Here is a 26,353-nt window from a genome sequence, read left to right as displayed (position 1 = left end):
ATGACTGGACAGGGGCGGGGCTTCCAGGGTGGGGCTTTCCGGGGCAGGGCTTTCAGGGAAGGGCATGATTTATAATCCCACTCTCAGTGTTTATAATGATTTATAATCCCACTCTCAGTGTTTATAATGATTTATAATCCCACTCTCAGTGTTTATAATGATTTATAATCCCACTCTCAGTGATTATAATGATTTATAATCCCACTCTCAGTGTTTATAATGATTTATAATCCCATATTATTGTTCAACACAAATAAAATTGAACTGAATAAAGTTATTTTAAGCCCTAATTGTATTGCTGATTCAATGCGTTGCTACGGCAGTGTGTGAAGATGTGGTTATTTATGGGGCTGAATAATTTATCAGCACTCACTCTGACCCTGTGATGATGTGATTAGAGAGAAAAACACATGCACGGATCGATGGGATAAATACCTCCTGCTTCATTAAGCATGACTAATGGATTTATATGTCCAGTGAGAGAGCCATGCTTCATCGGTATTGACCGAATGTGTGCTGTTGGTTTTACAGTGTGAATATTGATGAGAGAAAAACACAACGATGGCAATGAGCTTAAAGTTTAGGAGCTGTAGAGGCTGGCGTCGTGGTTAAGCGCTGCACAGTGATGCTCATTTGTTTGTTGTAGTGTTTAGTGTAAGAATGGAGTGCCTGGTGTGATATGAGACACTGCGTCTCAGTAATGATGCAAACGGTTTAGATATTAGCAGCTGGATTCACACCATGAAGCATCTCAGAGCTCTGATTTTATGATGAAACACTAAGGCTGCTTCTACACAAGGCGTTTGTTCCTCATGCTCCAGTGCACATGCGGTCCTACAGGAAACGGCTCTTCAAAACCATCGCCGCTGGCGTTTTTCTCCATCCCGGAGCCTCCAAAAGGTGAAAAAAAGTTCAATATTTCATACAAACACAGACTGAGGGCTGCTGAGAACTTTTTATCTCCCTTTGAGGAGAGAAAACAAACATGGAGGAGAGAACACAGTCTTATTAGTGAGTAATTAGACAGAGTTAGAGTTTAATGATCTGCTTAATTGGAGATATTTAATTCTTGATATTTTCCTGCTGCTAATACGCCAATCAGCCATAACATTAAAACCACCTGCTGAATATTCTGACTTAGGCACAGACTCCACCTAACCTCTGAAGGTGTGCTGTAGTGTCTCACACCAAGACACCATCAGGTAGGTTGTGAGGTGGAGCCTCTGTGGATCTGACTTGTTTTCTGTCCAGCACATCCCACAGGCGCTTGATCAGACTGAGGTCTGGGGAATTTGAAGGTCTGCCAGTTTGAACCTGGCCTCTGTTATGTTCCTCAAATCTTTCCTGAACAATGTTTGCAGTGAGTCAGGGAGCATCATCCTGCTGTAAGAGCTGTGAAGCTCTGTGTGATCTGACTCCTTTCTATCTGAGTCACTAGTTCAGCACTTTGTGCTCCAGTGGGATCGGACCAGATAGCTAGCCTTCACTACTCAGGCACATCAGTGATCCTTGGGTGTCTATGACCCTGTCTCTGGATCAGCGGTTCTTCCTTGGAGTGCTTTTCTAACCACATCACACCAGGAACACCACACATAACCCAATGACCAGGTCATCTACACATCACAATTCAGCCCTTATAAAGGTCACTCAGCTCTGATAAAGGTCAGATCTTTACACTCACTCATTTTTCCTGCTCTAAACACATCATTTTAAAGAACTGACTTTTCACTCACTGTCTAATAAACACCACCACTTTACAGGTGCAATTATAAGAAGATCATCAACACTATTCGCTTCATCATGACATCATGGAGCGGTCTCAATTTAACACCTACATGCTGTCTCTTAACTTTTTGTTCCCAAAGCTCAGACAAACAATCTCCTCCTCACTGCAGCTGGACGAAATGTAGAAACTGTAGAAGAATCTAATCTAATAATAATAATAATAATAATAATGATTCTTTTGTAAAATGAAACAAAATGAATACAGTAATACCTCACAGATCCGCATCTCATGATTCGCAGCTTCACTGATCAGTAAAATTTTCTTTGGAACTGAACTAATTTGCATCTGTGAATTTTTTGCAGACATGCGAAATCCTCGCAAAATCTTGGCTAATTATGGCTAATTTTCATGGCCATTTATACATTTTCATGCTTTTTAATGCGAAATTATTAAGAAAAAATTTGTTTATTAATTTAGTAATATAAATATAAAAGTAAAATCAACAAAATATCAATATGAATAAAATATAAATGTTATTTTAATGATATTGAACATTACCACATGCTATTGGCTAGAAGGGTTGGAAGTAGCCAATCACAGAGCATTAACAGTTTTACCTAGCTGCTGATTAGCTGGTAGCTACGATGCTTTGTATGCGCAATGTCGTGGTTCATCTCCCCGCCCCTTGTACTCGGTTCAACACATGCGTATATATCTCAGTGATTTTCCCTTGGTTTTTATACAGGCGATACTGTACTCTATTTTTACGCCAAACATTTATTTCTTTTTTAAGGGTAATGTATTAAGCTAACTTTTAAATGAAATTAAAGTGTTTTGGGAGCATGATTGGGGTCATATTTAGGATTTAAAATGCCGTAAAAATAAGCATTTACAGTACAGTATTAGCATTTTTAGTGACTCCACCGCACATCCACAGAACCTCGTCATTTGTGAGGGGTCCTGGAACGTAACCTTGCAGATGTGTGAGGTATTACTGTATACATTTATTTATTTATTTATGTGGCCTGTGAATGACAGTTAATATTATTGTAATTACTACTACTAAAATTAATAATTATTTCTGTGGCAGTGAGATACTGTATATATGATGTTGTTACACTGAACACACCTCTATGACCATCATTAGATAATAAAGAAAATCCACTTTAACTAATATATAGAGTAAAGGGAAGAAGCGGTTTCTTTCTTAATGAAGTGGTAATGTCAGTAATGTCACCCAGATGAGGAGGGGTTGAGTTTTGAGTCATGTCCAAGTTTTGCTGAACGTCTCAGAAAGTGCAGTAATAACATCCGTGTACAGAAACCTCTTGAACTGTCCTTATCTCTAAACATGAATCTGTACAAACAGCAGTGTGTGGAACTTTTAAACTGGAGAAATCATCAGTAACATGCAGAAAATGTGAACACACTGAATATTCATGAGCGTATTTTAATCTGATTTAATTGTTAATAAACAGTGTGTGTGTGTGTATGTTACAGCTTAACCTCTGACTGTTACAAAGCACTGACACTGGAGGCTCCTTCTATATGTGTTAACGTTAAATAAACGTCTCCTATAATATAAAAGTCTCCTACAAAAAACATTTCAGGGGTTTCTGAACAGTTGCTCAGTCTGGGGTCAGTTCTGCTGATTGACTTGTCCAGTCTAAAACCTTCCACTTTTCTCCTGTGTTGAGTCTCAGTGTGTTTTGGATTGTTGTCTTGCTGTATGATGAAGCTCCTCCTGATTTATTTTAAGTTTCAGATCCATTGATGTGGACAAAGATGAAGATAAGGATATAGTTCATAAGATTTTGTGCTGTGGATCACATAAAGCAGCGATCATCGGGGTCCAAGCACTACTTCACATCTCAAGTGGTCTATAAAGTTTAAACCTTAAGTGTTATAATCATGTTATACGTCAGACTTGCTCATTAGAGATAAATGTTATGGATATATATTAACTTAACTTCTATAGATGTTTCTATACTAAGCTAAACTTAGCAAAGCTAAACTGCTTTGAGACAATGTCCATTGTTAAAAGTGCTATACAAATAAATTGAATTAAATTGAATTAACCAGAATATGTTTATGTTACCTGTACATGTCACCTGTATCAGGATGATGATAAGAGCTAAAACATGAACCTTTACTTCACAGCTTCACCATCAGAGCTAATGTGTGTGTTTTTGCCTCAATAATGGGAAACAGATACACCACTATTCTACAAATGCTCCCAGGCCACACACATCTCTCCTGCTCATATCATTTCATCAGGAAAAAAAGGCATCATGGCTCCAGTACCATCTGCTTAAACCCCTAAAATAATCCATTGTGTAATCAGCATCAGAATTAAGCAAATGTTGTGGAGGCTTTAACCTCCCTCTCTGATATTTAACACAAATTAAACTTTAGACACGACGCTGCTGAACTTTCTGTCTGTCATTTGTTTCCAATTAACATCCGTCACCTTCCTTCCTCCTTTCCTGGCGTGTCAGAGCATGACTCCATCCCCAACGCTGCAGTTCACATCTGCTCACGAAGCTCAGCTTTAAGTCACACCAGAACGTCCTCATTAGCAATCCATCCTCATCAGATGTTAGGGGTATGATGGATTACCCATAATGCACCAAGACACAAAATGCAACCACACAACGACGTGGAAAGAGCTGTGAGAGGTGAGCTGCTTTAAACAAAACAAAATAATTTAGTTATAAAAATACAACAGGCATATCCCAGCTTATTAGGAAGCTGAGGTCAGAGCGCAGGGCCAGCCCTGATACAGGGCCCCTGGAGCAGGGAGGGTTAAGGGCCTTGCTCAAGGGCCCAACAGAGGTATCTTGGCAGAGCTGTGGCTTGAACCCTGAACCCTCTGACCAGTGACCCACAGCCTTAACTGGCTGAGCCAACACTACCCTAATATACTTAACTTGTATAAAATGCTAGTTTGAGAGGGCTGGGTCATTCTGATGGGTTGTTTTTTGGGATTGCTTTGGAATCCAGCGTGACCACATGACCGTGACCATGCAGTTGCTAAGGATGAATAAATAAATGAATGCATCATCATGCTCAGGTTAATACAAGCTTCATATCTGACCAAGCCCACATGAAGTCCAAGCCTTTTTTCCCCCTCAATCCAGTCTTGATACACCTCAAGTTTCCACCAGACGACCTCCTGGAACTTTTCTGGACCGGTTTCTAAAAGAAATGCGCCTCTTATTCATATCAGGTGATCTGTTCGTTCTCCACAGAGCGTATGTAAGCACATGGATCTGGACCGAGGACTCTAAACACTGTGAGATGAAATGGAGCTGAATGACAGCGAGGGCTGCAGTACGACTGATCACTGGAGTTTCACACGGCTGCTGTTTCAGCAGCTACAGCGCTTACCGAGCTCAAAAATGATGTTTGTGTGGGGAAAAATGACACCACGCATATTTTTATATGATGATAAGCAAATTCTGGGTTGAATGGTTTCAGACAAACAAGCTAAAAATAACTTTAATACAGTGCGAGGAAGGAGAATGAAGCACTTATTACCTGCAAATACATGTACATTACAACAGAATCTAAAATAATTGATGTAAAAAGACGTTTATGAATCATGTGTGGAAGCAGTCTCCAGTGTCAGCACTTTGTAACAGCACTTTTTCAACACTTTCTCCAGGAAAGAGGAGTGTACAACAGGCATATCCCAGCTTATTAGGAAGCCGGGGTCAGAACGCATGGTCAGCCCTGATACAGCACCACCGGAGCAGGGAGGGTTAAGGGCCTTGCTCTAGGACCCAACTTAAATAAAGTTTTTGATGTGAAATCTCTCACAGCAGGTAATGAGGCAAATAAAAACGGAAAACATTAGAATGTTATTATCCACCGACTCAGTCCTGAATATATTTTTAAAAAGTAAATATAACATTACTGAAATGCAGGTCTACTGATTTCCTGGCTGCATTCAGTACATTTAGATGTTAGTATTTGTGCAGCGTTTAGACCTCACTGTAACGTTTCCTCTAAATAATTTACATTTGCAAATCATTTTTTCTAACTGAGTCTGTCACTCACCTCCTGCTGCCTTCATTACACCCCTGCAGCAGTAATCAATATGAAATTTCAGAGAAAAATGAGTTTTGCAGTCTGTTGTGTTGATGGATAATAAAACCTATTTTAGGTGACATCTACATATTTTACACAACACCACGTTCAATAGGAGGAGTTTATTTATAACCCTGTGTATAACGGTGAACTTCACATCACGTTTCGCTCTAATTAACAGCTTTCTGGTGCCTCACTGTTTTAAAGGAGTGGTACAGGAGAGTGAATGTGTCAGGGTGGAGGAGTGGTACAGGAGAGTGAATGTGTCAGGGTGGAGGAGTGGTACAGGAGAGTGAATGTGTCAGGGTGGAGGAGTGGTACAGGAGAGTGAATGTGTCAGGGTGGAGGAGTGGTACAGGAGAGTGAATGTGTCAGGGTGGAGGAGTGGTACAGGAGAGTGAATGTGTCAGGGTGGAGGAGTGGTACAGGAGAGTGAATGTGTCAGGGTGGAGGAGTGGTACAGGAGAGTGAATGTGTCAGGGTGGAGGAGTGGTACAGGAGAGTGAATGTGTCAGGGTGGAGGAGTGGTACAGGAGAGTGAATGTGTCAGGGTGGAGGAGTGGTACAGGAGAGTGATGGCATGAGGATGGAGGAGTGGAACAGATCTATCTATCTATCTATCTATCTATCTATCTATCTATCTATCTATCTATCTATCTATCTATCTATCTATCTATCTACTTTTCACACTCGTCCTTTAACATCTATCCATCCACTAATCATGTAAATTCAACAATCCATCCATATATTCATCTATCCATCAGTGAATCACATAAATCTGTCCACCCACTAATTCCATCTATCTGTCCATCCACCCATAATTCCATTCATCTATACTTTCTATATACTATACTATCTATAATTTATCTGTCCACCCATCCATCCATGCTTCTATCCCTCACCCATCCATGCAGCAATCACATCAGCATCATGTAGAAGCTCTCTTTCTCTCTCTCTCTCTCTCTCTCTCTCTCTCTCTCTCTCTTTCTCTCTCTCTCTCTGCAGTGGTTTCTTCCTCACACTGCAGCACATTTCCTGCTATGAATTTAGAAAGCATGTCCCCCTCGAGGCCTCAGCCTCAGATTTAAACCCTAGACAAAAGACGAGTGCAGAAATGTGATTAAATATTTGGATGTGAATGTTGCGTGTTTGTAGATGAAAGGGACGGTGGTGTGGTGTGAGCGAGGCCACAGTGTTGATTTGTAATTACGATGAGGATCATGTGTGCCAACACACCCTGCTCCGCTCCCACGGAATTTTAATCACAGGAATAGATTTCAGGAATAAACCTCCAGTGAACCTCACAGGTGAAGAAGCCACACACTTCCTGTATATTATGTTGGAAATGTGACAAGAAAAGGAGCAGGTTATGAATTTAATAAAGGAGCTGAGAGGGTCATCACTCACCCTCATCCCCAGTTCAATATTCTCTCCTCCGTAAACCTCCATGCCTGGATCCAGGAGGCCAATTTCTCCAAAATACTCACGATCCACCACGAATGAGCAGCCAATCATAGCAGGAGTTCTAATTAACAGATAGAGAGAGAGAGAGAGAGAGACATTAATCATCCCTCTTTAACGGAGGACAGCTGTTTGGAACATTGGGACTATAAAAATAAAATAAATTGGAGTCTCATAAAAAGAGCACAACATGAGGAGAATCTCAACATCAGATCAGATGCAGCGAGAATGATCAGCGAGAAAAATGAACAGATACACGATATTGCCAAAAGTATTGGGACACCCCTCCAGATCATTGAGTTCAGGTGTTGTTTTTCAGGGGTTGGGCTCGGCCCCTTAGTTCCAGTGAAAGGAACTCTTAATGCTTCAGCTTCATACCAAGACATTTTGGACAATTTCATGCTCTTTGTGGGAACAGTTTGGGATGACCCCTTCCTGTTCCAACATGACTGCACACCAGTGACCAAAGCAAGGTCCATAAAGACATGGATGAGTGGGTTTGGTGTGGAGGAACTTGACTGTCCTGTACAGAGTCCTGACCTCAACCCCATAGAACACCTTTGGGATGAATTAGAGTGGAGACTGTGAGACAGACCTTCTCATCCAACATCAGTGTCTGACCTCACAAATGGGCTTCTAGAGGAACGGTCAAAAATTCCCATAAACACACTCCTAAACCTTGTGGAAAGCCTTCCCAGAAGAGTTGAAGCTGTCATAGCTGTAAAGGGCGGGACAACTCCATATTACATTCATGTGCAGGTAAACGCAGATATCCCAAAATTGTTGGCAACATAGTGTACCTGAAACAACAATTATTCTTATTCTTATTATTATTTCTATCTATATTACTGTTTCTCTGTCACTAACTCTGTCTTGTCTCACGTCCACTAGGTATCTATGGACTTTGTCGAGTGCTCATCATCGACACAAAGGTGAAACTGCAAAATCACCGCACAAGTCCACTTTAAGAGAGCACATACACAACGACACATACACAGTGTGTAACAGCAGCAGGGAGGAAGCTGAGAAATAAATAGATAAGGAATAAAAATCCAGTCAGCAGATTTAATGCCAAGGGAGTGGTGGACAAACAGGAACAAACCAGCGGGACGGCAAAAAATTAGGCAGGTAATTATCAAACCCATGCTCAGAACACACACACACACTCTTTCTCATTCTAATGGCTAAAAAAACCTGTGTAGTGAGATCACGTAGATACGAATGTTTTATTCATAATGCAAAGAAAATATCAGAAATCTCTAAAAGAATTTTAAACCAAACAGTTTCTCTAGTGTTCTGGATGTTGTTCATGCAGTACAGCTGCAGCTCAGTGATTGGTTCTTACCTGATGGGGGCGGTCTCATCTCCTTTATCCAGCCAATCCTGAGGAGGAATGATGTACATGCACCACAGGCCCCAGTTGTAGCCATGAGCGGCGTTAGCATACTGCTGCACCTCGAAGGTGTTGTATTTGATGTTGTCGATGGCAGGCAGGATTATCCGAGTGCGCTCTTCTTTAATCCGGGACAGGATCGGCTCCGCCCTGAGGAAGAGCCAGGAGATAAACAACAAACATCATGTCTTCAAGAAGGATGCTACAAGAGACTGAACACAACATCTGTGTAAAGCAGAACATCTGTGGCAAAGGAAAGAAAGAAAGAAAGAAAGAAAGAAAGAAAGAAAGAAAGAAAGAAAGAAAGAAAGAAAGAAAGAAAGATTTTAAATAAAATTATTTATACTAACAAATTCTAACTAAAAAATTCTGCTAAACACACATACACACACACACACACCTTAAGTGTGTCTCTGTGTCCTTGGGCTGCGAGTTACCCTCTTTGTATGTGTGTGTGTGAATGTGTGTGTGTGTGTGTGTGTGTATGTGTGTGTGTATGTATGTGTGTGTGTGTGTTCCCTCAGGAGTCTTTAGCAGGTTATTAATAAATGAGTAAGGTGGAGCTACAGGACAGTGTGTGTATGTAGGATGCTACAGCTATAAATGTTTTCACTAAGATACAGAAACCTAAAATGATCACACACTCACTACACCTGACTCCATGTGATGTCAGGAGCAGAGTGTGAGAGAGAGTGAGTGAGAGAGAAAGAGAGTGAGAGAGAGAGAGTGAGAGAGAAAGAGAGAGAGAGAGTGAGTGAAAGAGTGAGAGAGAGAGAGAGAGAGAGAGAGAGAGAGAGAGTGAGAGAGAGAGAGAGAGAGAGAGAGAGAGAGAGAAAGAGTGAGTGAAAGAGTGAGAGAGAGAGAGAGAGAGAGAGAGAGAGAGAAAGAGTGAGTGAAAGAGTGAGAGAGAGAGAGAGACAGAGAGAGAGAGAGAGAGAGAGAGAGTGAGTGAAAGAGTGAGAGAGAGAGAGAGAGAGAGAGAGAGAAAGAGTGAGTGAAAGAGTGAGAGAGAGAGAGAGAGAGAGAGAGAGAGAGAGAGAAAGAGTGAGTGAAAGAGTGAGAGAGAGAGAGAGAGAGAGAGAGAGAGAGAGAGAGAGAGAGAGAGAGAGTGAGTGAAAGAGTGAGAGAGAGAGAGAGAGAGAGAGAGAAAGAAAGAGAGAGAGAGAGAGTGAGTGAAAGAGTGAGAGAGAGAGAGAGAGAGAGAGAGAGAGAGAGAGAGTGAGTGAAAGAGTGAGAGAGAGAGAGGGAGAGAGAAAGAGAGAGAGAAAGAGTGAGTGAAAGAGTGAGAGAGAGAGAGAGAGAGAGAGAGAGAAAGAGTGAGTGAAAGAGTGAGAGAGAGAGAGGGAGAGAGAAAGAGTGAGTGAAAGAGTGAGAGAGAGAGAGAGAGAGTGAGTGAAAGAGTGAGAGGGAGAGAGAGAGTGAGTGAAAGAGTGAGAGAGAGAGGGAGAGAGAAAGAGTGAGTGAAAGAGTGAGTGAAAGAGTGAGAGAGAGTGAGAGAGAGAGAGAGAGAGAGAGAGAGAGAGAGAGAGAGAGAGAGAGAGAGTGAAAGAGTGAGAGAGAGAGAGAGAGAGAGAGAGAGAGAGAGAGAGAGAGAGAGAGAGAGAGAGAGAGAGAGAGAAAGAGTGAGTGAAAGAGTGAGAGAGAGAGAGAGAGAGAGAGAGAGAGAGAGAGAGAGAGAGAAAGAGTGAGTGAAAGAGTGAGAGAGAGAGAGAGTGAGAGAGAGAGAGAGAGAGAGAGAGAGAGAGAGAGTGAGAGAGAGTGAGAGAGGGGGTAGGTGGGACAGATGTTACAGTAATATTGCATGAAAAAGTAAAGAGAAGGAAGAGAATGTTAGATGTTCTGCAGTGCTCCACGTCTTCAGCTAGCAGCTAAACAGGATGTTAAAGCGTTAAGCTACACCGCAGTGCTAATTACGCTGAAACGAAACACACACACATCCTTTAATCCTGTAACTAGACGCCTCCTTCAAAATTCTTCCCAACAAACACACATCTGTCCTCAATCCTTTATTCTCTGCTGTTTGTTTTTTTCTCGTTTTCACGTGTGTATCCGTGTCTCTCGCCGGGTTTCTCAGCTCACCTCTGTGTTTTCTCACTCTGAGGAGGAGGAGAGGGGGTCTGATGAAAAATAAACCACTGCTTTCACACCTTTTTTATCTAGATGATGGAGCTTCTTTTATGCTGATCTTTAAACACTGTAACCATAGCAACCATGTTACTGCTTCCGCCTAGCTAGCCGATCTAGAGGTTCAGATGAATTAAAGATAAACTTCATACTGAAACACATATCTGTGAAGCGTTTAGAGATTCGATGGCTAACGTGTCGGTTTGTGTGAACATCACATCATATTAGACACACTTATACTGTCAAAAGTATTGGGACACCCCTCCGAATCATTGAGTTCAGGTGTTGTTTTTCAGGGATTGGACTCGGCCCCTTAGTTCCAGTGAAAGGAACTCTTAATGCTTCAGCTTCATACCAAGACATTTTGGACAATTTCATGCTCTTTGTGGGAACAGTTTGGGGATGACCCCTTCCTGTTCCAACATGACTGCACACCAGTGACCAAAGCAAGGTCCATAGAACACCTTTGGGATGAATTAGAGTGGAGACTGTGAGACAGACCTTCTCGTCCAACATCAGTGCCTGACCTCACAAATGTGCTTCTAGAGGAACGGTCAAAAATTCCCATAAACACACTCCTAAACCTTGTGGAAAGCCTTCCCAGAAGAGTTGAAGCTGTTATAGCTGTAAAGGGCGGGACAACTCCATATTACATTCATGTGCATGTAAAGGTAGATGTCCCAAAACCTTTGGCAATATAGTGTACATTACTTTAACACCTGAGCTTAAACATTGGCTTTTTGTAATCATTTTATTACTGAAACTCTTTCATGGACATTTTGCTCTCTTTTCACTTTGCTTTGCTTTCCTACGTCACCCACAGTCTACCTGCTGATGGTAGGTTTAGTAGAGAATTAACCCTCGCTTTCTATCTCCCTGAAGAGAGCGATGCAGCGGCGCTTTATTCCTCTCTCTCTCTCACTCTCTCTCTCTCCTCCATACTCACTGCTCAAACAGATCAGCTTCTAAAGCTTCAAATTTCACACTAATGCCACACTCTCACCCAGGTCATCTCAAACATCAACATCTAGCTAGAGTTTCTGCTGTTGCTCAGCATCGTTCCGCTCCAGTGCATTCTGGGAAATTGAATCCAGAGAAGAAAACTGTTATAACCACTCCCGCTTCAGACTCCTCTGATTAGAGTTGCATTAACCCTCAATGATGTTAGTGAGGAATTTATTATGTGTGATGATGTCATTAGTGTGGGTACTTTTATTAAATAATCTCTGAATTATAATCAGACATAAAGAGTCTAAGTTAAACATTCTGTCCATGTGAAGGACACGTTTAAAGTTTTACACCACTCCTATGTCGAATCCTGGAGCCGGATTGGTCAGAAGGTGTTGATTAGATAAGAAAGCAGCTTCTGATATGTTATGGCTTCTATAGCAATGGCTCGTTCACATGGACATGTACAGAGGACATCAGTGTGTGTAGATGTGATGGCAAGTTTCCTCAGAGTTTAAAGCTCACAGAGCAGCTGGAGTTCAACAGGAGGAGCACCAGCTTTACTCTCACACTCTATAACAGGTGATAATCTCTCTCTCTCTCTCTCTCTCTCACTCTCACCTGTGCTCTCTCTCTCTCTCTCTCTGTCTCTCTCTCACTCTCACCTGTGCTCTCTCTCTCTCTCTCTCTCTCTGTCTCTCTCTCACTCTCACCTGTGCTCTCTCTCTCTCTCTGTCTCTCTCTCACTCTCACCTGTGCTCTCTCTCTCTCTCTCTCTCTGTCTCTCTCTCACTCTCACCTGTGCTCTCTCTCTCTCTCTCTCTCTCTCTCTGTCTCTCTCTCACTTTCACCTGTGCTCTCTCTCTCTCTGTCTGTCTCTCTCTCACTCTCTCTGTCTCTCGCTCTTTCTCTCTCAATCTTTCTCTCTCTCTCTGTTGTAAGAGCAGGTCTGGAGATCTATAATGTACTTAAGAAAGAAAGCAGTGTAGAATGGATTAATGTGGAGAGACAGAGAGAGACAGAGAGAGAGAGAGAGAGAGAGAGAGAGTTTGCCAGAATGTTCCATTTAGGCCATTTTTTTCAGGAGCACCTCAGAGCCCCGAGAGTAAATAAAGGCAAGATCTTATTATCTGATAGAGCTGTATGAAAGAACGTTTCCTCATTGTAGATCTGTCACACAGGAATTTCATCAGAGGAGAGTCTCTGAGGAGAGAGAGAGAGAGAGAGAGAGAGAACAGCGGGAGATAAAGATCTCAGGTTCACTCAGCAGAACAGAGAGCTCATTACTGAACTGCTGAGTGTTTACATGGAGGTTAAGAAACACCGAACATCAGACCTGTCCGAGCGTCATACTATCCGACTCGCTCCACATCACAATGCGGTTTCATAAAACAGATGATACGCTGCCTTTTAAAGACATTATCTCCTCTGTCATCCTCTAGATCAATCGCCTAACTAGCCGAGGCGAATCTCCGCCCTGACGCCGCCATCCGTTTTGCTGGAAACTCCAAGTGTCCTGATCCGATCTAAACGCCTGCCTGCGCTCCAGCTCAGAAAACCACAGACACGCAGAGCAGAGCAGAGCAGAGCGGGGTCGTATCATATGGCTGGTGTCTGAATTTGATAAACGTATAAAGAAGATTGACACAAATCATTTCTGTGAGATTAACAAAGATAATCGATGTGTAATGGACGTCATCTGTCTTATTCATCTGTCCTCATAAACCTCATCCGTCTCTGAGCGACAAGGCAGAAGGAGTGACAGTCTGATTTGATCTTCTGAGTTTGAGATCAAAACATGAATCAGACTTTCAGCTTCCTGATGTTTTCATCTAGCTCAGACTGTGGCACCTTCGTGGCAGAGCAGCTGATCATCGGGGAGGAAAAAACTCCACATCAAGTCAAATTGTACATAGAGAGAGTCGTATAGCTGCAGTGCATTCTGGGACACTGAGTCCAGTGTTTTCTCCAAAGTTTCTGCTACTTCTCATTAATCTGACCCTGAAATGGTGAGAGAGGAAGCTTCAATAACAGCTTCAACTCTTCTGGGAAGGCTTTCCACAAGGTTTAGGAGTGTGTTTATGGGAATTTTTGACCATTCCTCTAGAAGCCCATTTGTGAGGTCAGGCACTGATGTTGGAAGAGAAGGTCTGGCTCACAGTCTCCACTCTAATTCATCCCAAAGGTGTTCTATGGGGTTGAGGTCAGGACTCTGTACAGGACAGTCAAGTTCCTCCACACCAAACTCACTCATCCATGTCTTTATGGACCTTGCCTTGCTTTTTGTCTTGGTATGAAGCTGAAGCATTAAGAGTTCCTTTCACTGGAACTAAGGGGCCGAGCCCAACCCCTGAAACACAACACCTGAACTCAGTGATTTGCTAATTAGGACACGCGGGAGTGTGACGTGACTTTCTGGGTTCCTCCTCTCTCATAGCAAAAATTTGGATGGTTTTTTTGAAAAGTTCAGTTTTCCTTCAGTGCTCCAGTAAGAAGCGTGTTAGATCAGTGCACTAGATTCAAAAAGTGTGACAAAAGAACTAAAATATCCCTCAGAAATCCCTCAACAGTGAAACCCAGTGCAGGATGATTCAGCGTAGAGTGTGTGTGTGTGTGTGTGTGTGTGTGTTTGTGTGTGTCTGCATCCAGTCTCTCAGATCACTTTATAACCTGCTACCAAACACCATAAACACTTTATCACAGCTGAGGCTTTATCTTATCTCTCACCTTACACACATCTCTCTCCTGTTCCTCAGAAACATCACACTTACCAGTGTTCCTGCTTCACGTAGAGGAACACTAGAGGAACACTAGAGGAACACTAGAGGAACACTAGAGGAACACGCCTCTTCAGAGCTTTAATTCTGTATGATTACCGAAAAACAATCGAAACAAGACCCTGGAATATCCGTCAAAACCTGGAGAGGAATAGAATGAAATACACCACCGATATCTCACTATATCGATATCTAGAACATTTTGGAAATTATAGTTGAAGAATCCATTAATCAAAGCCGTTAGTGAACGTAGAGCTGCGTGAGAAATCCTGAAGGTGTGTAAGGTTCACGTGGTCTTGTAAATAAAACAAAATAATCTGCACACAAAATGTACTGTAATTCTTTAACACAGGATTCTGGTCCGGTCACACCTCACGCCCCGTAACCATGACGACGGATCCTAGTGACTGGATCAGGATAGGTGTGTTTTCACATTCTGATTTCAGTGATATAAAGGTTTACGTCAGTGTCATAACCAAATGAACGCTTTCATCAAAGGGTAATAAAAGGTATAACCATAGCAACAGTGGTATAGTGATGAAGCTCTACACACACCGTGCTAATTATTGTTAACTGAGTCATGGGTGTGTGGTGTGTTTCTCTCTGGGTGAAGACTCTCGGCCAATCAGAACACACTTCTTTTGGAGAAATCTGATTGGACAGCATGATGAGTTGGTGTTTGTTCAGTGATGAATATAAACCCAGTGACTGGTCCTGTGGTCAGACTGCAGAGTGAATCAGACTGAACACTGACCTGCACTGATAGGCACAAGAGTGATGCTAAAGTCACACACACACAATATATGCAAGTACAACACGTGCAACAGAGAACATGCTGATTTTTTCTTTTTAAATGTTGATGTGGAAAATATAATGAGAAAAGAAAAGAAAAGAAAAGAAATCAGAGAAAAGTAAAATGGAGAGAAGAGAAGAGAAGAGAAGAGAAGAGAAGAGAAGAGAAGAGAAGAGAAGAGAAGAGAAGAGAAGAAGGGAAACAATATTAAACATGAATGAAACATGAATGTTTAAGGAAGAAAAGATATTTTAAAAGAAAGTTTTAAAAGAATAAACAAGAAATATACTTAATTATGTCTCTCCCTCTCTCTCTCTCTCTCTCTCTCTCTCTCTCACACACACACACACACACACACAGAGCTGGGATAAAAGGGCAGCATGGAGTGATGAATCGATTACATTACACAAGCTTCAGCCTTTCTCTGTATAAAAAATCCTCAATCACACCGCCTGCTGCTCAGGAAAGGTCAAACATGTGATAAATATCACACACACACACACACACAGATATTTACGTATATTCTGCTATCAGATATACTGTGTGTGTGTGTGTGTGTGTGTCAGTAGTGTAGAGGAGTCAGGTAGAGCTCACAGTGTTAATGAGTAATACCCCTCCTCCTCCAGCACTGCTCACACTGATGGACACGGAGCTGAAGGGAATACTCACCAGGCAGTGTTGAATTCCACGTGGGCGTCAAAGAAGCCGACCACAGGAGCTGTAGCGGCGTTCCAGCCATGAATCCGAGCGCGGATCAGACCTTCCCTCTTTGAGTTCCTGACGATCTTCACTAATCCCGGATAACGTTTATTCACATACTGATCCAGGTTATACTTCAGCTCCACTGAGAGAACAAAAACACAAAGAGTTACACACGGATCAACACCTACAGTAGATTTAAATAAACATCACTGGATAAACACCACAGCAACACTAATTAAACAACACATCACTAATTAAACACCATATCACCAATTAAACACCACATCACCAATTAAACACCATATCACCAATTAAACACCATATCGCTAATCAAAAACCACATCGCTAATCAAAAACCACATCACTAATCAAACACCACATCACTAATCAAACACCACATCACTAATCAAACACCACATGACTAATCAAACACCACATTACTAATTAAACACCATATCACCAATTAAACACCATATCGCTAATCAAAAACCACATCACTAATCAAAAACCACATCACTAATCAAACACCACATCACTAATCAAACACCACATTACTAATCAAACACCACATTACTAATCAAACACTACATTACTAATCAAACACCACATCACTAATCAAACACCACATCACTAATCAAACACCACATCACTAATTAAACACCACATCACTAATCAAACACCACACCACAGTACTGAGTCTAACACCACACCACAGCCATTTTACTTTTGCCAGATTTTTGTAAACATTGTTATTCAGTTATACAGGTATTTATTCAACAATAAACAAATAATGAGTACACAGAAAGTGGAGACACACACACACACACATACACACACAGGTAAACATCCAACTATAAACATTCTTGGCCATGCACAAATAAAGATATGCATGAACACACACAGACACACACACACACACACACTTTAACATACTCTCTCCTATGAATAAGTAAACACACACAGAAGGAAGACAGATGAGTGTTTGTGGTTCCTGCAGGTAAGTGAATGCAGTAAAGTGCACTTACTAAAGTCAGATCAATCACACACTCCTCTCTCTCAGTATATTAGCATAAGGAATTGTGTGTGTGTGTGTGGTGTGTGTCTGTGTGTGTGTGTGTGAGGCATTCCTCATTTCTCTCTTTAGGTGTAATCAGCAATTTCTGCAACACTAATAAATATTCATGACAAATACGTTAAAGATCTGTGAACATATTCACCCAAAATCTCACTCTACAGTTCTTACAGTTACAGATGTTACAGATGTGCTCACTACTCAGCTGTAGTCCAATTTTAAATCACATGTTACAAAACTGTGCTACAAAATCATTCATTTCTGATGAAGTGTAGTGTACCTGCAATAATGTGTGTATCAGTACTGTATTGTGTATAGTGTGTGTAGTGGACCAGCAGTATTGTGTATAGTGTGTAGTGTGTGTAGTGTACCCGCAGTATTGTGTATAGTGTGTAGTGTGTGTAGTGGACCCGCAGTATTGTGTATAGTGTGTATAGTGTGTGTACCTGCAGTATTGTGTATAGTGTGTGTAGTGTGTGTAGTGGATCCGCAGTATTGTGTATAGTGTGTATAGTGTGTGTAGTGGACCCGCAGTATTGTGTATAGTGTGTAGTGTGTGTAGTGGACCCGCAGTATTGTGTATAGTGTGTATAGTGTGTGTAGTGTACCTGCAGTATTGTGTATAGTGTGTGTAGTGTACCTGCAGTATTGTGTATAGTGTGTATAGTGTGTGTAATGGATCCGCAGTATTGTATATAGTGTTTATAGTGTGTATAGTGTGTGTACCTGCAGTATTGTGTATAGTGTGTATAGTGTGTGTAGTGGACCCACAGTATTGTGTATAGTGTGTATAGTGTACCTGCAGTATTGTGTATAGTGTGTATAGTGCGTGTAGTGGACCCGCAGTATTGTGTATAGTGTGTATAGTGTACCCGCAGTATTGTGTATAGTGTGTATAGTGTGTGTACCTGCAGTATTGTGTATAGTGTGTATAGTGTGTGTAGTGGACCCGCAGTATTGTGTATAGTGTGTATAGTGTGTGTACCTGCAGTATTGTGTATAGTGTGTATAGTGTACCCGCAGTATTGTGTATAGTGTGTATAGTGTACCCGCAGTATTGTGTATAGTGTGTATAGTGTGTATACCTGCAGTATTGTGTATAGTGTGTGCAGTGTACCCGCAGTATTGTGTATAGTGTGTATAGTGTGTGTACCTGCAGTATTGTGTATAGTGTGTATAGTGTACCTGCAGTATTGTGTATAGTGTGTAGTGTGTGTAGTGTACCCGCAGTATTGTGTATAGTGTGTGTAGTGGACCCACAGTATTGTGTATAGTGTGTATAGTGTGTGTAGTGTACCCGCAATATTGTGTATAGTGTGTATAGTGTGTGTAGTGTACCTGCAGTATTGTATATAGTGTGTATAGTGTGTGTAGTGGACCCGCAGTATTGTGTATAGTGTGTATAGTGTGTGTAGTGGACCCACAGTATTGTGTATAGTGTGTATAGTGTACCTGCAGTATTGTGTATAGTGTGTATAGTGCGTGTAGTGGACCCGCAGTATTGTGTATAGTGTGTATAGTGTACCCGCAGTATTGTGTATAGTGTGTATAGTGTGTGTACCTGCAGTATTGTGTATAGTGTGTATAGTGTGTGTAGTGGACCCGCAGTATTGTGTATAGTGTGTGTACCTGCAGTATTGTGTATAGTGTGTATAGTGTGTGTAGTGGACCCGCAGTATTGTGTATAGTGTGTGTACCTGCAGTATTGTGTATAGTGTGTGTACCTGCAGTATTGTGTATAGTGTGTATAGTGTGTGTAGTGGACCCACAGTATTGTGTATAGTGTGTATAGTGTACCTGCAGTATTGTGTATAGTGTGTATAGTGCGTGTAGTGGACCCGCAGTATTGTGTATAGTGTGTATAGTGTACCCGCAGTATTGTGTATAGTGTGTATAGTGTGTGTACCTGCAGTATTGTGTATAGTGTGTGTAGTGTACCCGCAGTATTGTGTATAGTGTGTATAGTGTGTGTACCTGCAGTATTGTGTATAGTGTGTATAGTGGATCCGCAGTATTGTGTATAGTGTGTATAGAGTACCTGCAGTATTGTGTATAGTGTGTAGTGTGTGTAGTGTACCCGCAGTATTGTGTATAGTGTGTGTAGTGGACCCACAGTATTGTGTATAGTGTGTATAGTGTGTGTAGTGTACCCGCAATATTGTGTATAGTGTGTATAGTGTGTGTAGTGTACCTGCAGTATTGTATATAGTGTGTATAGTGTGTGTAGTGGACCCGCAGTATTGTGTATAGTGTGTATAGTGTGTGTAGTGGACCCGCAGTATTGTGTATAGTGTGTATAGTGTGTGTAGTGGACCCGCAGTATTGTGTATAGTGTGTATAGTGCGTGTAGTGGACCCGCAGTATTGTGTATAGTGTGTATAGTGTACCTGCAGTATTGTGTATAGTGTGTATAGTGTGTGTAGTGGACCCGCAGTATTGTGTATAGTGTGTATAGTGTGTGTAGTGTACCCGCAGTATTGTGTATAGTGTGTATAGTGTGTGTAGTGGATCCGCAGTATTGTGTACAGTGTGTATAGTGTGTGTAGTGTACCCGCAGTATTGTGTATAGTGTGTATAGTGTGTGTAGTGGATCCGCAGTATTGTGTACAGTGTGTATAGTGTGTGTAGTGTACCCGCAGTATTGTGTATAGTGTGTATAGTGCGTGTAGTGGACCCGCAGTATTGTGTATAGTGTGTATAGTGTGTGTAGTGGACCCGCAGTATTGTGCATAGTGTGTATAGTGTGTGTAGTGGACCCGCAGTATTGTGCATAGTGTGTATAGTGTGTATAGTGGACCCGCAGTATTGTGTATAGTGTGTATAGTGTACCCGCAGTATTGTGTATAGTGTGTATAGTGTGTATAGCGTGTGTAGTGTTCCCAGAGTATTGTGTATAGTGTGTATAGTGTGTGTAGTGGACTCGCAGTATTGTGTATAGTGTGTATAGTGTGTGTAGTGTACCTGCAGTATTGTGTATAGTGTGTATAGTGTGTGTAGTGTACCTGCAGTATTGTGTATAGTGTGTGTAGTGGACCCGCAGTATTGTGTGTAGTGTGTATAGTGTGTGTAGTGTACCCGCAGTATTGTGTATAGTGTGTGTAGTGTACCCGCAGTATTGTGTATAGTGTGTGTAGTGTACCCGCAGTATTGTGTGTAGTGTGTATAGTGTGTACAGTGTACCCGCAGTATTGTGTATAGTGTGTGTAGTGTACCCGCAGTATTGTGTATAGTGTGTATAGTGTGTGTAGTGGACCCGCAGCATTGTGTGTAGTGTGTATAGTGTGTACAGTGTACCTGCAGTATTGTGTATAGTGTGTATAGTGTGTACAGTGTACCTGCAGTATTGTGTATAGTGTGTATAGTGTGTGTAGTGGACCCGCAGTATTGTGTATAGTGTGTATAGTGTGTGTAGTGGACCCGCAGTATTGTGTATAGTGTGTATAGTGTGTGTAGTGGACCCGCAGTATTGTGTATAGTGTGTATAGTGTGTGTAGTGGACCCACAGTATTGTGTATAGTGTGTATAGTGTGTGTAGTGTACCCGCAGTATTGTGTATAGTGTGTATAGTGTGTGTAGTGGACCCGCAGTATTGTGTATAGTGTGTATAGTGTGTGTAGTGGACCCACAGTATTGTGTATAGTGTGTATAGTGTGTGTAGTGTACCCGCAGTATTGTGTATAGTGTGTATAGTGTGTGCAGTGGACCCGCAGTATTGTGTATAGTGTGTATAGTGTGTGTAGTGGACCCACAGTATTGTGTATAGTGTGTATAGTGTGTGCAGTGGACCCGCAGTATTGTGTATAGTGTGTATAGTGTGTGTAGTGGACCCACAGTATTGTGTATAGTGTGTATAGTGTGTGTAGTGGACCCACAGTATTGTGTATAGTGTGTATAGTGTGTGTAGTGGACCCGCAGTATTGTGTATAGTGTGTATAGTGTGTGCAGTGGACCCGCAGTATTTTGTATAGTGTGTATAGTGTGTGTAGTGGACCCGCAGTATTGTGTATAGTGTGTATAGTGTGTGCAGTGGACCCACAGTATTGTGTATAGTGTGTATAGTGTGTGTAGTGGACCCGCAGTATTGTGTATAGTGTGTATAGTGTGTGCAGTGTGTGTAGTGGACCCGCAGTATTGTGTATAGTGTGTATAGTGTGTGCAGTGGACCCACAGTATTGTGTATAGTGTGTATAGTGTGTGTAGTGGACCCGCAGTATTGTGTATAGTGTGTATAGTGTGTGTAGTGGACCCGCAGTATTGTGTATAGTGTGTATAGTGTGTGCAGTGGACCCACAGTATTGTGTATAGTGTGTATAGTGTGTGTACCTGCAGTATTGTGTATAGTGTGTATAGTGTGTGTACCTGCAGTATTGTGTATAGTGTGTGTAGTGGACCTGCAGTATTGTGTATAGTGTGTATAGTGTGTGTACCTGCAGTATTGTGTATAGTGTGTATAGTGTGTGTACCTGCAGTATTGTGTATAGTGTGTATAGTGTGTGTACCTGCAGTATTGTGTATAGTGTGTGTAGTGTGTGTACCTGCAGTATTGTGTATAGTGTGTGTACCTGCAGTATTGTGTATAGTGTGTGTACCTGCAGTATTGTGTATAGTGTGTATAGTGTGTGTACCTGCAGTATTGTGTATAGTGTGTGTAGTGTGTGTAGTGGACCCGCAGTATTGTGTATAGTGTGTGTAGTGGACCCGCAGTATTGTGTATAGTGTGTATAGTGTGTGTACCTGCAGTATTGTGTATAGTGTGTATAGTGTGTGTACCTGCAGTATTGTGTATAGTGTGTGTAGTGGACCCGCAGTATTGTGTATAGTGTGTATAGTGTGTGTACCTGCAGTATTGTGTATAGTGTGTATAGTGTGTGTACCTGCAGTATTGTGTATAGTGTGTGTAGTGGACCCACAGTATTGTGTATAGTGTGTATAGTGTGTGTACCTGCAGTATTGTGTATAGTGTGCGTAGTGGACCCGCAGTATTGTGTATAGTGTGTGTACCTGCAGTATTGTGTATAGTGTGTGTACCTGCAGTATTGTGTATAGTGTGTGTACCTGCAGTATTGTGTATAGTGTGTGTAGTGGACCCGCAGTATTGTGTATAGTGTGTGTACCTGCAGTATTGTGTATAGTGTGTGTAGTGGACCTGCAGTATTGTGTATAGTGTGTGTAGTGGACCCGCAGTATTGTGTATAGTGTGTATAGTGTGTACAGTTTACCCGCTGTATTGTGCATAGTGTGTGTGTGTAGTGTGTATAGTGTGTCTGCAGTATAGTGTTGGGTAAAATGAGCTCTTCCTGTTGTGTCAGTCTTAAGATTTCTCTGCTTTTTCTCTGAGCTCACAAAGAAAATAAAAACAAAAACAGAAAGCCTTTTATTTCACCCACTGAGCTGACAAATAGGACGCAGTGTGGGTATTTGGGACGTGGCCTAGTTCTCCACTGTGTAAAAAGAAAATCCAGTCAATCTATCACCTTAACCTGGAACAGATGTAGTGTAGAAAACGTTATTACCCTCCGTCTGAGTGGGAAACTGTACCATGACAATGTCTTCATTGATTGGATGAGGATGAGGAGGAAGATGTGGGAAGAGGAGGACAAGATAGACGAGGATTTTTCTCTAGATCAGTTGTAATTCAGGTGGAGGGGGGGTATTTGGGTGAAGTGGATTAGGGAGGGGTGAATCTGGGTGGGGTGTGTTTGGTTGGAGTATATTTGCTCTCAAAAGGCTGCAGGGTTTCCAGCCTCACCTCAGCGTCAGAGCGAACAGAATAAAGAATTATGAGGCAGAAATAATTTATACAGCCTCAACAATGCGTAACAGGGAAGAAAGCAAACATCCATCCATCACCCCATGACTCCAGCAGCTCAGAGAGAGCTGGAGCACAGACGGAACAGCAACGCTGGCTGAGGATCAGACCGAGGAGTGTGGGAATATTTCAGATGCTGATTGTGATTGATGAGTGACTGGAGGAGAAACCTGATGTTTCATTTGTGTGTCGCATTAGTGTGTTTACTGTACCTGTAGTATTGTGTATCGTGCATCTGCAGTATTGTGTATAGAGCGTGTAGTGTGTGTAATGTGTATAGAGTATCTCCTGTATTGTGTAGTGTTTATACTGTGTGTATAGTGTACCTGCAGTAGTGTGTATAGTGTGTGTAGTGTATCTGCAGTATTGTGTAGTGTGTGTAGTGGACCCGCAGTATTGTGTAGTGTGTATAGTGTGTGTAGTGTACCTGCAGTATTGTGTGTAGTGTGTATAGTGTACCTGCAGTATTGTGTGTAGTGTGTATAGTGTGTGTAGTGTACCCGCAGTATTGTGTAGTGTGTATAGTGTGTACAGTGTACCCGCAGTATTGTGTAGTGTGTATAGTGTGTACAGTGTACCCGCAGTATTGTGTGTAGTGTGTATAGTGTACCTGCAGTATTGTGTGTAGTGTGTATAGTGTACTGTACCTGCAGAGTTGTGTGTAGTGTGTACAGTGTGTGTAGTGTACCCGCAGTATTGTGTGTAGTGTGTGTAGTGTACCTGCAGAGTTGTGTGTAGTGTGTGTAGTGGACCCGCAGTATTGTGTGTAGTGTGTGTAGTGTACCCGCAGTATTGTGTGTAGTGTGTGTAGTGTACCTGCAGTATTGTGTGTAGTGTGTGTAGTGTACCCGCAGTATTGTGTGTAGTGTGTGTAGTGTACCTGCAGTATTGTGTGTAGTGTGTGTAGTGGACCCGCAGTATTGTGTGTAGTGTGTGTAGTGTACCCGCAGTATTGTGTGTAGTGTGTGTAGTGGACCCGCAGTATTGTGTGTAGTGTGTGTAGTGTACCTGCAGTATTGTGTGTAGTGTACCCGCAGTATTGTGTATAGTGTGTGTAGTGTACCTGCAGTATTGTGTGTAGCGTGTGTGTATAGTGTGTATAGTATGTATAGTGTGTGTAGTGTGAATAGAATTTATAGTGTGTCTAGTATGTATAGTATGTATAGTGTGTGCAGTGTGTGTAGTGTATAGTGTGTGCAGTGTGTGTAGTGTATAGTGTGTATACTGTGTGTAGTGTATAGTGTGAATAGCGTGTATAGTGTTTAGTGTGAATAATGTGTATAGTGTGAATAGTGTGTACACTATAGTGTGTAGTGTATAGTGTGAATAGTGTGTATAGTGTTTAGTGTGAATAATGTGTATAGTGTATAGTGTGAATAGTGTGTATAGTGTATAGTGTGAATAGTGTGTGTAGTGTATAGTGTGAATAGTGTGTATAGTGTATAGTGTGAATAATGTGTATAGTGAATAGTGTGAATAGTGTGTGTAGTGTATAGTGTATAGTGTGTGTAGTGTATAGTGTGTGTAGTGTATAGTGTGAATAGTGTGTATAGTGTTTAGTGTAAATAATGTGTATAGTGTGAATAGTGTGTATAGTGTGAATAGTGTGTATAGTGTTTAGTGTAAATAATGTGTATAGTGTGAATAGTGTGTGTAGTGTATAGTGTGAATAGTGTGAATAGTGTGTATAGTGTTTAGTGTGTATAGTGTGTGTAGTGTTTAGTGTGAATAATGTGTATAGTGTATAGTGTGAATAGTGTGTGTAGTGTATAGTGTGAATAATGTGTATAGTGTATAGTGTGAATAGTGTGTGTAGTGTATAGTGTATAGTGTGTGTAGTGTATAGTGTGTGTAGTGTATAGTGTGAATAGTGTGTAGTGTAAATAATGTGTATAGTGTGAATAGTGTGTATAGTGTGAATAGTGTGTATAGTGTGTGTAGTGTATAGTGTGAATAGTGTGTATAGTGTTTAGTGTGTATAGTGTGTGTAGTGTTTAGTGTGAATAATGTGTATAGTGTATAGTGTGAATAATGTGTATAGTGTATAGTGTATAGTGTGAATAGTGTGTGTAGTGTATAGTGTGTGTAGTGTATAGTGTGTGTAGTGTATAGTGTGAATAGTGTGTGTAGTGTATAGTGTGAATAGTGTGTATAGTGTTTAGTGTAAATAATGTGTATAGTGTGAATAGTGTGTATAGTGTGAATAGTGTGTATAGTGTTTAGTGTAAATAATGTGTATAGTGTGAATAGTGTGTGTAGTGTATAGTGTGAATAATGTGTATAGTGTATAGTGTGAATAGTGTATGTAGTGTATAGTGTGTGTAGTGTATAGTGTGTGTAGTGTGTATAGTGTGTATAGTGTTTAGTGTAAATAATGTGTATAGTGTGAATAGTGTGTGTAGTGTATAGTGTGAATAATGTGTATAGTGTATAGTGTGAATAGTGTGTGTAGTGTATAGTGTGAATGGTGTGTGTAGTGTATAGTGTGAATAGTTTATGTAGTGTATTGTGTTTAGTGTGAATAATGTGTATAGTGTATAGTGTGAATAGTGTATGTAGTGTATAGTGTTTAGTGTGAATAATATGTATAGTGTATAGTGTGAATAGTGTGTGTAGTGTATAGTGTATAGTGTGTGTAGTGTATAGTGTGAATGGTGTGTGTAGTGTATAGTGTGAATAGTTTATGTAGTGTATTGTGTTTAGTGTGAATAATGTGTATAGTGTATAGTGTGAATAGTGTATGTAGTGTATAGTGTTTAGTGTGAATAATATGTATAGTGTATAGTGTGAATAGTGTGTGTAGTGTATAGTGTGAATAGTTTATGTAGTGTATTGTGTTTAGTGTGAATAATGTGTATAGTGTATAGTGTGAATAGTGTATGTAGTGTATAGTGTTTAGTGTGAATAATATGTATAGTGTATAGTGTGAATAGTGTGTGTAGTGTATAGTGTATAGTGTGTGTAGTGTATAGTGTGAATAGTGTGTATAGTGTTTAGTGTGAATAATGTGTATAGTGTATAGTGTGAATAGTGGGTGTAGTGTATAGTGTGAATAGTTTATGTAGTGTATAGTGTTTAGTGTGAATAATGTGTATAGTGTATAGTGTGAATAGTGTGTGTAGTGTGTAGTGTATAGTGTGTGTAGTGTTTAGTGTGAATAATGTGTGTAGTGTATAGTGTGAATAGTGTGTATAGTGTTTAGTGTGAATAATGTGTATAATGTGAATAGTGTGTATAGTGTTTAGTGTGAATAATGTGTATAGTGTGAATAGTGTGTATAGTGTTTAGTGTGAATAATGTGTATAGTGTATAGTGTGAATAGTGTGTGTAGTGTATAGTGTATAATGTGTAGTGTTTAGTGTGAATAATGTGTATAGTGTATAGTGTGAATAGTGTATAGTGTGTGTAGTGTATAGTGTGAATAGTGTGTATAGTGTTTAGAGTGAATAATGTGTA

General features: G+C 41.1%; 1 protein-coding gene across 2 annotated transcripts in view; it reads right to left on the bottom strand.

Annotated features, from left to right (window-relative positions):
- Positions 1-26,353, bottom strand: part of galnt9 (polypeptide N-acetylgalactosaminyltransferase 9) — an 89,082-nt gene that overhangs the window by 22,999 nt on the left and 39,730 nt on the right. For both annotated transcript variants that reach the window (XM_058375486.1, XM_058375487.1), the window contains 3 exons: positions 15,984-16,158; positions 8,625-8,822; positions 7,226-7,343 (listed from right to left, as the gene is read on the bottom strand). In XM_058375486.1, the coding sequence (XP_058231469.1) occupies positions 7,226-7,343; positions 8,625-8,822; positions 15,984-16,158 (491 nt within the window). The remainder of the gene's footprint in view (positions 1-7,225; positions 7,344-8,624; positions 8,823-15,983; positions 16,159-26,353) is intronic.

The sequence above is a fragment of the Hemibagrus wyckioides genome, linkage group LG22 (genome assembly GCF_019097595.1).
Source record: "Hemibagrus wyckioides isolate EC202008001 linkage group LG22, SWU_Hwy_1.0, whole genome shotgun sequence".
Classification (NCBI taxonomy): domain Eukaryota; kingdom Metazoa; phylum Chordata; class Actinopteri; order Siluriformes; family Bagridae; genus Hemibagrus; species Hemibagrus wyckioides.
The sequence above is the reverse complement of the archived record's forward strand: the minus strand, read 5'-3'. Positions and strand labels throughout refer to the sequence as shown.